The sequence below is a fragment of the Cyprinodon tularosa genome, unplaced genomic scaffold, assembly GCF_016077235.1.
Source record: "Cyprinodon tularosa strain WSP-4 unplaced genomic scaffold, ASM1607723v1 ctg815, whole genome shotgun sequence".
Classification (NCBI taxonomy): domain Eukaryota; kingdom Metazoa; phylum Chordata; class Actinopteri; order Cyprinodontiformes; family Cyprinodontidae; genus Cyprinodon; species Cyprinodon tularosa.
Genome location: NW_024039580.1, coordinates 477,966 through 490,694, shown reverse-complemented (window position 1 = coordinate 490,694; position 12,729 = coordinate 477,966). Strand labels below are relative to the sequence as shown.

Below are 12,729 nucleotides of genomic sequence, written 5' to 3'. Positions count from 1 at the left end.
TTTGATCATTATACAGGGTTATTGAACAGGGTGTTTACATGGGTATTTATATAGATAGATGAGTGGTCCTCCTTATTGTCAATCATTCTGGTGATATGTTTCTGTAAGGCCGTCCTACGTGCTCGTCCCCATTTTCATTTACCGGTGGTGAGTCTGACATAGAGAAAAATAGCAAATCTTCTTTGGAAAGTAGGCTTGTATGAGTGATGCAAACAGCAGTTTTTAAACAGAGCGTGCACAAGGAGAAATGGGCTTATGCGTGCTTTTGCATGGGTTTAATAGGCGTTCCCTCTCGGGAGCGGGTACAGGGTTGTGCATGTGTATAAGTGGAGAGGGCGGGTCCTTCTTAAGATTTGCGAAAATCTTACACTATATCTTTAAGCTCTTTTGTCCAATCTGCTAATCTGGTGCAATCAGAATGCCAAATTTTGAATGAATAAGGACAGAATTTTTTTTCTGAAATGCAATTAGGTATTTTCATGGAAGTGCTTATAGTTTACGCAACACAAAAGGATGTCTATTGACTTGACATGTAAATAGGAGCCATAAAATGTTTTAGACCTTCACATGAGCTTTTTCTATTATCCCTGTCACTTCATATATTAGTAAAAGTATGGTGCCTAAAGCAGTTAGCGATACAGAAGCAGAGATAGAATATCTCTGCTTCTGTCTCCTTGAACCCCAGTCGGCCTCGGCAGATGCCCGCTCACACTGAGCCTGGTTCTGCTGGAGGTTTCTTTCTGTTAAAAGGGAGTTTTTCCTCTCCACTGTCGCTACAAGCATGCTTAGCGTGAGGGTTTGCATTCAAGTCAATGAGTCGGTGCAATCAACTGGTTTTCCTTAGATAGAAAACTTTGAATCAGTTTGACTGAATGATCTGGTTGAATTGTAAAGTGCCTTGAGATGACATGTGTTGTGAATATACTATAGAAATAAACTGAATTGAATTTAATTAGAAAATGTTACTAGCAATTTTTGTTTTGATTTTGTGTGTTTTTCAGTCAGTGAAACATAAACCTCTCTTGAAAATATATGTTTACATAGGATTCACAGAAATTAAATGGAATTGGTTTTTAAAATTATTATTGTAACAGATTTTTATGTGAAGAAAAAATAAGATACATGCACATCTGAACTATTTATTTATGGTGTCCCTCAAGGTTTTATGTTTGCTCCCATCTAATTCTCTCTATTTAAAAATTATAAATCCATCTATCTGGGTAGATGGATGGAGATGTAAAAATGAGTTGGGACAGGGCTGAACTGTAAACACGTTATACTTCTCTGTCAATTAGTCATGTATTAACCTGCAATCTCCCTAAATCATGCTGAGGAGATTTCCCAAGAACCTTAAAGCAGTCTCTGTTGAAACTCAACAAACTAAAGTCAACATTAACTCCCTCTCATATTAAGACTCTTTAAAGTCTGACTTTGTTCAAATAGGGAATGAACAAGTTGGATTGATGCTACTGTTTAGGTTTTGATTATTTCAGTGCATTAGTTTTGTGTCTTTTCTGTGGAAATGCTTGAGTGAACAGTTTTCAGTGAGTCTATAGAGAGAGTGGGGTTCCCCTTCCTGATCAGTTTTCTGCTGTCAATACAATGAAAGGATGTATAAGTCACCCCTCAAGGGGCTCCCCACAGCACACAACCACAACACACCTTTTGCTTTCCCCTTCTCACTTTTCTGTTTCAGCTTCCTGGTTTTCCCATCACTGCATCCTGAGGGAGGCCAGTTTCTTCTGAAATCCTCACAGATTGATGTGTGCATTTAAACAGCATTCAATGTCATGTTTCATTGAGTTTTATACAGGTAGTGTCTGTTAAAGTAGTAGGCATTCAGACTGTTATAGGTCATTTTAGTTGTTTATATTTGTTAGCTAGAACGTAATCTGTTTCAAAAGTGAATCCTGCTAGCAGCCAAGTCATGTTTTTTTTTTCTTCTTTTCAGTGTTTCAAGAAAGTGCCTGAATGAAACAAGATGTCTTCCTTGGAAGTTGCAGAGTATCCCCCACAGCTTTCTTTTTTTCCCAGCTCTTCAGCAGAATATTCCTCTGTTAAGTAATATCCTCTATCTCTAGGTTTCCATGAATAGCTAATAAAAAAAAAAAACATACGTTTGTAACGTCTAAATGTTTTATTTCTTAAAATCTGCCTCGGATATTTTTGTGGGCACTTATGTTAATTAAACAAAATAAAATAAATATTAAAAACAAAAAGTATTTGAAGAGATATTTGCTTGGATTAACTGGTTAAATATGTTTTTAGTAAAATGATTTTTAAGGAAAACATTTGTTATAAATTCTAAGTGTTTCTTTACAGTTTTACACATCTAGTAAAGTCTTTGGAGCAATGTTTGTAATTTTTGCAAAATAGAAACTTCGGAAACATGTTTGGAGCTTGATGCTCCAGACTGTTTTTAGATTCCATTGGGGCTGAACTGGCAAAACATAGATAAATATCAGCAATTCATAATGTTAACAATGTAACTTTACTTCAATCTCTCATATAAATACTCATCTAATATTTGAATGTGAAAAACTGATTATCTAAGAATTAAATAAATACTAACAAAAAGAATTAGGACAATCAGTTTAAGCTAGAATGAATTTCTCGGTTCCTCTGGTTATAAAACTTTGCTGTTGGTACATCCCCTGACAACATAAGTCCTCAAGGTTGGAGGTTTCTTGATTTTCAGTCCTAAGCTGATAATTTTTCATATAAATTCTATTTGCAATTTTAAATACTATGCTGTAAGTGCTGTTTTCACACAATTCTAGCATTTTTGGTTAGGGGAAAACTTCTAGATATATGTAGAAAAGCAGTTAATTAAGAAATAACTTAGAATTTAAACAAAACTAAATTCATGGTATGTGTTAAATGCAAAAGCAGATGGTTAGTTATGCAAACACTAAAGTTGTGTGGGAAAACAAGTTACTTGGTACAAATATAAGGGGGATATAAAAAGCAATAGCAACTTGTACAAGGCTTATTTTACAGAAAGGTTAAATTTTTCATCTGGTGCTGATGCTCTTGTCTAACTGTTTTGCCATAACAAAAATACGCTATAAAATATAAAAATAAATAAATAAAAAAAATAAATAAATAAAAAAATAAAATAAAATAAAAATACTTGTTTGAATTACAACATTTCCCACAGTTGCAAATACAGATTTTAAAATAAATAAAAGCAAAGTTTATATTTAATGAGTTCCTGATGTACTGAGTTCATATGTTTGAATATCAAGCCTTAAACTTTAACTGAATATTGGAGGTTAATTTGCTCTAAGAAGCAACATTCTTATGATAAAATTACAAAAATACCTGCATGATTTCAATATTTTTAAACAGAAAGCAGTATAGTGACCAAAGCAGCACAGGGCAAATGGTCAGACAACACAGAGCAGTGAGGAAATCTGCCGGAACCTTCCGCTGCCCTTTGAGTTGCGTCACGTGACGGTAAACGTCACGGACTCCGGCTGCCTGTAGACCCGTCCGGTATCCTGGCAACGCAAAACATCTTTGACCAATCAGACGCTGCGTTTGGCGCATTGGTACATTAGAACTCAACAACTCAAACATCAGATGTGAGCTTTAGAGGATACCTGTTTGGATTACTAGGTAAATATATTAATTATACTAATTATACAACTGTGTGCGGTTCATAGCTGTGTTTGTAGTTAGCAGTTGGCGTCTACGTAGCAAAAGGGGCTGCGTCGGAGAGCGGCGCATTTATTTCAGCAGGCAGTAGTTCGGCTTTATAAAACAGGCGTGTCAGGAGCGGAGGTTGTGGTTTAAACGCTGGCTTTCACCGTGGGGTTATTATGTGGAGCCGTGTGCACGAAGTCATCATCTCTTTCGGATTTTGAATGCTTCCAGTGATCTCCTTTGGTAACGTATGTACTGCTTATCTTTTTAAATACTTTATTCCTGCGTAAATGCGAGCCACCCTCACTCAGAAAGTCCTACGTAATTTTGTGTCATTTTATTAAAACTCTCCCTATCCGACTGCGTAATTCTAAAACGTGACACAAGTTGGATATCGATTAAGGAGTTTTATCCTGTTTTGCTCGAAACTTTTCAAACTTGCTCAACAGCTTGAAACTCTTTGCCATATGGATGGGATCACCAGCAAACGTGACTTTACTGCTAACTTCAAAGCTCTGAAAGTTATCGGACTTTTTGGCGTTTGCACTTTTGAGTTGACTTTATTAAAAACCGTCACCAGTGGCGTTGTTAAACGTATCAAATGTCTTCGCTGGACGCGTTAGAGTGATTCTAAGCGGTGTTCAGCTGGTGGTTTGATGCTGTTTGTCTGTGGAATGAAAGCCAGGCGCGCGCGTGGAGCTGTTCTAGAAGGCTCACGGCTGCTGAGAGCACGAGCTGCTCGCCTCGCGCGCACATTCTAACCCGCTCGTGCTGACTGACCTCGCCTCGGTTTGGTGTTTTGTTTTAAAACTTCCGAGCAGCTTTTTCTGGTGAGATTAGTGATAACAGCGCTGACTGCTGCCAAGCATGACATGTTTTCTAAAACATACCAACCTTTTAATCCTTTAGAGGGCACTCAGTTACGGAGGACCAACTCTGCCACAATTAAAAATAAATAAATGCTCAATAAATAGATAAGCATACCATTAATTGCCCCCAAAAATATAATCAACAAATGCATGTAGGTAGAAATAAAATTATACAGTGAGATATAAATGTATGAATCTCTTTTAATTAGCTTTTTTATTTATTTGCCTTTGTTATAATTACCTCATTTATTTATTGTATGTTATATTCTTCAACTTAATTTATTACTTTTAAGTATTTGTGTGCATGATATAATATTTTCGTCTGTTTTATTCTTCCTTTGTATTTTTTTTAACCCTATATTCCATGTTATTTATTTCTGGCAGTCGTTTTTTACATTTCTGTCTGCATTTCTGACTCATTATGCAAAGGAGGAGGGGGTGTTTATTTTTTTTAATAATATGGCAGAGCTGGTGCTCCATACTCGGTGAAATACTTTCACAAATTTCAAGCCAATACTGTTATTTTGATCCAGGAGGAGACCTTATTACCTTTGTAACATTAAAAAGATATGGATATTTTAATGGCAAAAATGAATGTCAATGTAATAACAAACGCCAACTTGCACAAATATGTTAAGAAAAATAAAAGGGCCTCTATAAGAAAGTCCTGAAAAACACTGAGAGTGAAAGAAACACATTTTTATTTGGTACAACATAATCTTAGAGGCATTAATGCTGATACTGGCACTTACATCTTTAATTTAAAAACCTAAATATAATTGCTAACTAGGACTATTAACTTTTTAAATTTTAATTAGTTTTTTTACCTTTTTTTTTTTCTTGACTTAACTTTTTTTCCCCAACTTAATTTACTGTAGTTAATATATCATTTAAGGGCTCATCTAATTGGTTAAAGGACAAAATAAGATGTACAGTCATGTAGCATTGTGCTTGCTATATGGCTGGATATAGATCTTGTGCTTCTAGATCTCACTGAGGGACAGGAGGGGGGCCTCCATTTCTAAAGGGGATCAAAAACCCTAACTTGCTCTATAAAGGGTTTTAAACTCTGTTTCAGGATTGTATCTAAATATGGAAAAACAGAACTGTAAACTTCAAGGCTCAAACTTCAGAAAACTGATGTGTCATGTTCCAGAAGTGTTCTTGTTTTAACGTAATGCCAACCATCTGTCAAGATAACAATGAATCATGCGTTAGACAGCAGTTCATAGCGAATGAACCAAACAATAAACTTTGCTGTTGGATGTAATCAAACAGTTGCTGCCACAATAAAACAAACCACCGACATCCAACAAGAACAGCCTGAGATCCAAAAATAAACAAAAGGGGAGACCAGCCCAAAATCATTCATCATATGATTCATATAATGTGTATTTCACTGAGAAGGTTTAAATTTGTCGCTTTATTTTCAGTTTTTAATGTATAAATTATGTCTTGGAATACATTTGCACTGATTTGCTAAAGCGGCATTCATTTTGATGCTCATTATGTTTCTGGTAGTATTTTAATCCTTCAGATTATCAATAAAAATCCTGATCAGGAGTTGAGGCTTCAAAGGAAATCCATAAGAGCATCAAGCAAAAGTCAACTGATTGTTTGTTGAGGTACAATTGATGCTGGCTGTCAACAAACAAAGCAGAGGCTTATTTTGAAAATGGAGAACTCTGCAGGGATCCAGGCCATAGAAATGGATATAATGGGCTTTGAATGTCTGGTTTTAATAACCCCCCCCCCCCCCCCCCCCCCCCTTTTTTTTAAAAAAAAAAAAAAAGAAAAACATTTCTTTAGAAAGGCTGGCTCAGATGGGTAAAGTTGGTCAATCTTAAAGGGGCAGCTGCCCCTTTTTTTTGTCCAAACTAAATGTTTTTATATTTAGTTTAAATTGCGTTGGGCTGAATTCTGTTTGAACTTTCACCCTGGGTTTAATTTAATTTCCTTGCTTTGACATTTGTGTTTGGTTTGTTTCTTGATCCCAGGTGATTTGAAGCTTTTGTGAGGATGGAAAACAAGGAGGAATCCATCTGCAGCTCCGTCAGCGACCTTACCTGGGAGCAGGTGAGCCGGCTGAATGAAGTCCTCACAGAGGTCGTTCCCGTTCACGGACGAGGGAACTTCCCCACCCTAGAGGTGCAGCTGAAAGACATAGTGGCACGGGTGCGGACTCACCTGGAGCTGAGTGGCATCCGAGTGAAGGACATCCGTCTCAACGGCTCCACCGCCAGCCACGTCCTGGTGCAGGACATCGGCTGGAGCTACAAAGACCTGGATTTCATCTTCAGGGTGGACCTCCCCACCGAGGCGGAGTTCAGGCTGGTTAAGGATGTTGTTTTGGGAATCCTGCTGGACTTTCTGCCGGAGGGCGTGAACAAGGAGAAAATCACTCCCATGACTCTGAAGGACGTGTACGTCCAGAAGCTGGTGAAGGTCAACACGGAGCAGGACCGCTGGAGCCTCATCTCGCTGTCAAACAACAACGGCCGCAACGTGGAGCTGAAGTTCGTCGACTCGATACGCCGACAGTTCGAGTTCAGCGTGGACTCCTTTCAGATTGTGCTGGACTCCATCCTCTCCCACTACGAGCAGACGCAGCCGGACATGTCTGAGGCCTTTCACCCTGCCGTCAGAGGGGAGAGCATGTACGGAGACTTCAACGCCGCGCTCGGCCACCTGCGCGGCAAGCTCATCGCCACAAAGAGACCAGAGGAGATCCGTGGTGGCGGGCTGCTTAAGTATTGCAACCTGCTGGTGCGGGACTTTCAGCCGGCCAATCAGGAGGAGTTCAAGGCCCTGGAGAGGTACATGTGCTCCCGCTTCTTCATAGACTTCCCCGACATTGGAGAGCAGCAGCGCAAAGTGGAGGCTTACCTGATGAGCCACTTCATCGGCGAGGAGAAGAGCAAGTATGACTACCTCCAGATCCTACGGAAGGTCGTTAACGAGAGCACCGTGTGCCTCATGGGCCACGAGCGGCGGCAGACCCTCCACCTCCTCTCGCTAATGGCCTTCAGGGTGCTGGCAGAGCAGAGCGCCATCCCAGACGCTTCCTGCGTCACCTGCTACTACCAGCCGGCGCCGTACATCAGAGACCATAACTTCAGCAACTACTACGTGGCCAACCAGAACATTCCAACATGGCTGCCGTGTAACTGACGAGACAAACGGGTCACTGGACGACTCGACCGCAGCTACTGCTTTTCAAGAGGGAAGGAACTGATTTGAGAAAAAAAAGATTCAGAAAAAAATATTAAAAGAGGGGAAAAAATGTCAGAAAAAAAAACCACAGTGGCAATAAATGCGACGTTTCTCTTAAGGCACATTTTCAGTGGACAAGTTTTTTTTTTTTTTTTTTTTTTTTTTTTTTTTTTTGCATTCTTTCTCATTCCTTTTCTGCAGAGGTGTTAACGTTTTTAAGTGTTATTTTTCAATCTTTCTGGGTGTATACCTTTAATCTTAGTGGAGACGTTTGTGCCTTAACCTCTAGCTGTCAGGTTCACCCCTCCAGAGTTATGAGTACGGATTGTTGTTAGAAGAAAATGGAAAATTAAATGCTGTAGCCTTCAGTTTGGGTTCCTTGTTTAAAAAAAAAAAAAAAAAAGAATGTGTGGGTGGGGGGGCTATGTGCTCGGTGTATGTGAAGCTTGGATCATTGGTTGTAGTTCATGATCAGCTCCATACCTGCCAGCAGTGCCTGATATTTGTAAAAAAAAAAAAAAAAAAAATGCAAACCTTTATTTTAAAATTTTCACTGTGAACTTCAGGGTACCCAGAGTTCTGGCTTTGAGCCACGCTCTGTTTCTGATCGTCCCTTCCTCCTCTGTTTTTAAGTTGCGTTCAGACGAAGTGACCTGCGGAGGTCTGATTTGGGTTGGATGGCAGCCTGTGGAGGGAATGTGCCCAGCAGGGATCCTTACTGGCTGCTCCTACCTTAAAAGGAGCAGCACATGGAGAGACCTGCAGGGTCGTCACTGAAAAGGGATCCTCCACTGACGCAGCCCCGCTAACCGACCCTGGAGCCGCCGGCCGTCTATTATTATCCTCCCTCCCTCAGCTCGGCTGCCTTACATGTGTTGCTGAGTCACTTCCTGTCCTTCATCAGGTGCCTGTTGGCATCTTGCAGCATTTGAACCCCTTTTGTGGTCATGGGAGGGCAGACGGGACGTCTCTCCTCTCAGACTTGCATATTGATTAATGAAACCAGCTGTAAATGTCCAAATTTCTATTTCCAGTAAATCCTATTATTAGCCGTCACCGTTAGACGCTCTGAATGCTGAGGCTGTGAAGATTTTAGCCAGTCATCTCCTCTCTTGTCTTCCTGATATTGCAGCCTGATCACCACAGAGGAGATTAGAGTTAAACTTGAGTAAATGGCCACTCCCATCTCCCGATAGTTTCTTGGAAGCGTAGTTCCTGGCGCGGCTAGATTACCTTATCAGGACGGCTCGCGGCGCGGCGCTGCTAAGGGTTGTCAAGGAAGGAAGAGCTTGGCATGGCCTGCAGGTCGGGAGGTCGGGTCCTGATGTGTTCAGCACTTCTTTTCTTTCTTTCTCCCTGCTGTCAGCTCTGAGCCACAAGCAGCTTAACAACCAGCAACTCAAGCAACAAAGTGCCTTTTTGTTTTGGAGAGCTGAATATTTTTAAAGGGGTTTTAACTTTGATCAGGAGAGTCAGTTTGTTTCTTAAAAACACCCAGTTAAACTTTAGAAGACTGTCATTGCTGTTCTAGATTAATCATTTCATACTTTTTTTGTCCAGTTTGGGATTGAGAATAATTATGGCTTAGACGTTTGTTTGTGTTTTGCTTTCTTAATTTTCAGTCTCAAAGCTTCGTGTGCAGTCGTTCCTGTCGGGCCTTTCAGACGTTCGTTTTTTCCGTCTTTGTTCTGCCCAGTTGGAATCTGATGCTTTAAATGACAGGATTTGATTTGCAGAGGAAAGGTTTCGCATTTTAAAGCTCAGTTTAACCGCCGGTCTTCCATCGAAGCGCCTCCTGGGGAGCTAAGAGTTTTTGTTGGGTTTTTTGTTTCTGATTGTTCAGCCTTTATCCAAAAAAAGATTAAAAAATGCAAAAAAAAAAACAGCAATACCTGAGGTAAACACGGCGTAATGTAGTGTGTGGAGACCCCATCAGTGGGAGAGCACAGTTTTAGAGGATGATCTGCGCCTTCCTCCCTCAGATTTAACATCTTTGGCCTTAAAAGCCAGATGAACTTCTGAGCTGGAATGAAATCTCTCCTCTGTCTGCGTATATTCTGTGAATAACCATTTGTGCCACTTTCTCCGGCATTGTAACTCCTAACGCATTTTAGGGTCGATGACAAACGTCCATCGTGTGCTTTGGTTGTTAGTTCCCAGCCTGCTCTCATGTGTTTACGGTTCATGTCTGAAGCAGGGCTGCTGATGGTGTTTAAAACACTTTGAGAAGGAAGACGAGAATCGGATGGCATCTGCTGATTTTTATTTATTTTCAGTTGTTTTGGCCCCCACCTTCCTGCTGTAACCCTTTCACATCGAACCCCCCCTCCTTGTTTGGGCTGTGGTCTATCAGTACAGAGTGTTTCCTCTTAACACCTGTAGATGTTTTCAGGAGACGCACAGAGCCTAATGTTTGTGCGGGTGTCACCATAAGAATGTGATTTTTTTTTTTTTTTTTTTTTGGGGGGGGGGGGGGGGGGGGGTGTAGAAGCTCTGCTACAGTTTCTTTATTAAAAAGTTGTGAATTATTTTTCCAGCAGACCTGTGTTTACCTAAATGTAATGCGGAAGGTGGGTTCGGTGAGAACAGCTGGAAAAAGGGGGAAATTTGTCACACTTTTTCTGTATTTTTTGGGAGATAGTAAAAATAAAGAAGCATTTCTGTCAGCCTTGTGATCGTGATGATGGCTATGATGGTACTATTTCATTTTTCAGCACTTTTACCTCAATTGAGTTTTCCTTTTTGAAATGGAAAATGTAAAAATTACACCAGGAAAGTGTGTTTTGAAGAAGAAAATGATGAATAAAAAGACTTTTAAATGCATTCTTTTTTTAGTGGTTTATTTTATTATTTTTTTATATATATATATAAAGCTGAATTGTTTTGGACTAATACAGTATTTCTGCATTCTTTTAAAAGAAAAAAAAAAAAAACTAAAACCTGTTCCAGTTATTTCTAAATCAGGAGCCTTATTGTAAACTTTCTCTCAGGATAATTCATCTAAAGCATGAAACAGGATCTACAACAGAGGGTGATGCACGCAATACACTGCAGAAACTTTATAAATGAACTTATAATTATGTAGATCATGTAAATATTTAACCTTAAAATCCAACATTTGCAAAGAAGAACGATACTAAAACCCCATAGTTATGAAAAAACATCTGAGGTGCATTAAATTCATTCTATGTATTTATAATTCTAATCCATGTTTGTCAGAATAAAAGCACATTTAGATAAAACATAAAAAATATGCCTCACATGGCATTCCTGTTGCCTCCATTTAAACCTGTTTTGTGGTTTTAAATATACTTAAAATCTGCTTTTTATAGTGTATTTATGTAATACTCTTACATGTTCACTCATTAAGTGGGAAAATAACAGCTTTGTGTAATTTGAATTTTTTGCTTAATTAACTTAATCAGCTACTTTTAAACACTGAACACACTAGGGCTGAGTTAAAAAAAAATCGATTTCATCAATTTTGAATTGATTCCTTTAAATATTTGCAAAATCGATGTCTAGGGAATGAGATCGATTCATTTTATAGTGACTTGCGTGACGTTCACATTCAAATGGGCAGGAAAGATGCACTCAACATGACTTCAAGCCAGACAGCTGCAAATATCGCCAATAGGTTGATTGAAGACCTTAAAAAATGGGAGCTGACCAGAAAACGCCCTGTAGTTGTTACCGACGACGCTGCACATGTGGTTTGTGCAGTGAAGATAATGCAGCTCATGCATGTCGTCTTGCTTGAGTGAGGCTTCACTTTATCGCTTTTCACAAACAAGTTTGCACTTTTGAGACAGTTTTGTTCACATCGCATGTTTAAACTGTCCGATTTACAAGTTTGCACTTTGTGTTTAATATGACAGGAAAAAATAAAATACATGAGTCATTGTTGTAAAAACAGATCGAAATTAATCGATTTAGAACTGTGTTAATCAAAATCTAATCGATTCAGGACTATGGTGAAATTACCCAGCCCTAGAACACACACAGTGCTACGGTTTGAAAATGCTTTTATTTAAACGGTAAGGTCTAAATCCTTTTGGGAGAACATGGTTGGTGAAACCAAATCTACAGCTGAACATGGTGGTGGCAGCACTATGCTGTGGGATTCAGAAACCAGTCGGTTTCAGTAACTTCTACAGTAGGTGGCTACTCATCCACATCAGCCAGGGATTGTTTTCACCAGGAGAAACTAGGTCTGGACCAGCCCGGCCAGAGTCCAGAACTTCAACAGAACCTCATATGTAGAGACTCAAGTCCAAAGTGGCTGAATCTGGGGTTCCGTGGGTCATTAAAAGTCATTAAATTAAAATTTTTGAATTAAGGTCTTAATTGGCATTAAAATTCATTCAATGTGATTATTGTGGCATTAAAAAAAAAAAAAAACGTATAAAAAGATTTTGTCAGATATGTTATATCGCGATGTTTTATTGTAAAGCTGTATGTTTGGTAAATACGGAGCCCCTCTGATGACATGGTCAAAAAAAAATTTTAATTGTGGCCACGAAGTAGTATTTCGTGCGCACGAAATACTACTTCGTGGCCACGCAATAAGTTTAACGTGCGCACGAAATACTTATTAATAATAATATCATTCCCGGACAACTGGGTAAGCAAATCGGGCGCGCCTTCTCTAAGGTCTAAGGCGCGCTCGATTTGCTTACCCAGTCGGTCTCCGCCAGTCACGTGACATTTGTTGCTAAGACGCTATTTTAGGTGGAAAAGGCGTAGTGTAAACAACCGCAGCATAGCTAAACGAAGGACTAAAGGCCCGTTTACATAGCAGCCTGTCCAAGATAAGTCATTACAGTTAACATAAACCTGAAAACAGGGGCGGATTTATTGATATTATTAATAAGTATTTTGTTTGCACGTTAAACTTATTGCGTGGCCACGAAATAGTATTTCGTGCGCACGTTAAACTTATTGCGTGGCCACGAAATAGTATTTCGTGCGCACGTTAAACTTATTGCGTGGCCACGAA

At 39.4% G+C, this 12,729-nt stretch overlaps 1 protein-coding gene across 3 annotated transcripts; it reads left to right on the top strand.

Annotated features, from left to right (window-relative positions):
* The first annotated feature begins 3,528 nt into the window (after window positions 1–3,528).
* On the top strand, window positions 3,529–9,613 carry tent5c (terminal nucleotidyltransferase 5C). 3 transcript variants are annotated; one of them, XM_038272043.1, is made up of 2 exons: window positions 3,529–3,621; window positions 6,515–9,613. In XM_038272043.1, the coding sequence occupies exon 2, from the start codon at window positions 6,537–6,539 to the stop codon at window positions 7,686–7,688; it is 1,152 nt and encodes a 383-aa protein (XP_038127971.1). In that variant the 5' UTR covers window positions 3,529–3,621; window positions 6,515–6,536; the 3' UTR covers window positions 7,689–9,613. The 3 variants fall into 3 exon arrangements, with proteins under 3 accessions (XP_038127971.1, XP_038127969.1, XP_038127970.1); XM_038272041.1 differs by lacking the exon at window positions 3,529–3,621 and adding an exon at window positions 3,744–3,896; XM_038272042.1 differs by lacking the exon at window positions 3,529–3,621 and adding an exon at window positions 3,770–3,891.
* The last annotated feature ends 3,116 nt before the right edge of the window (window positions 9,614–12,729 follow it).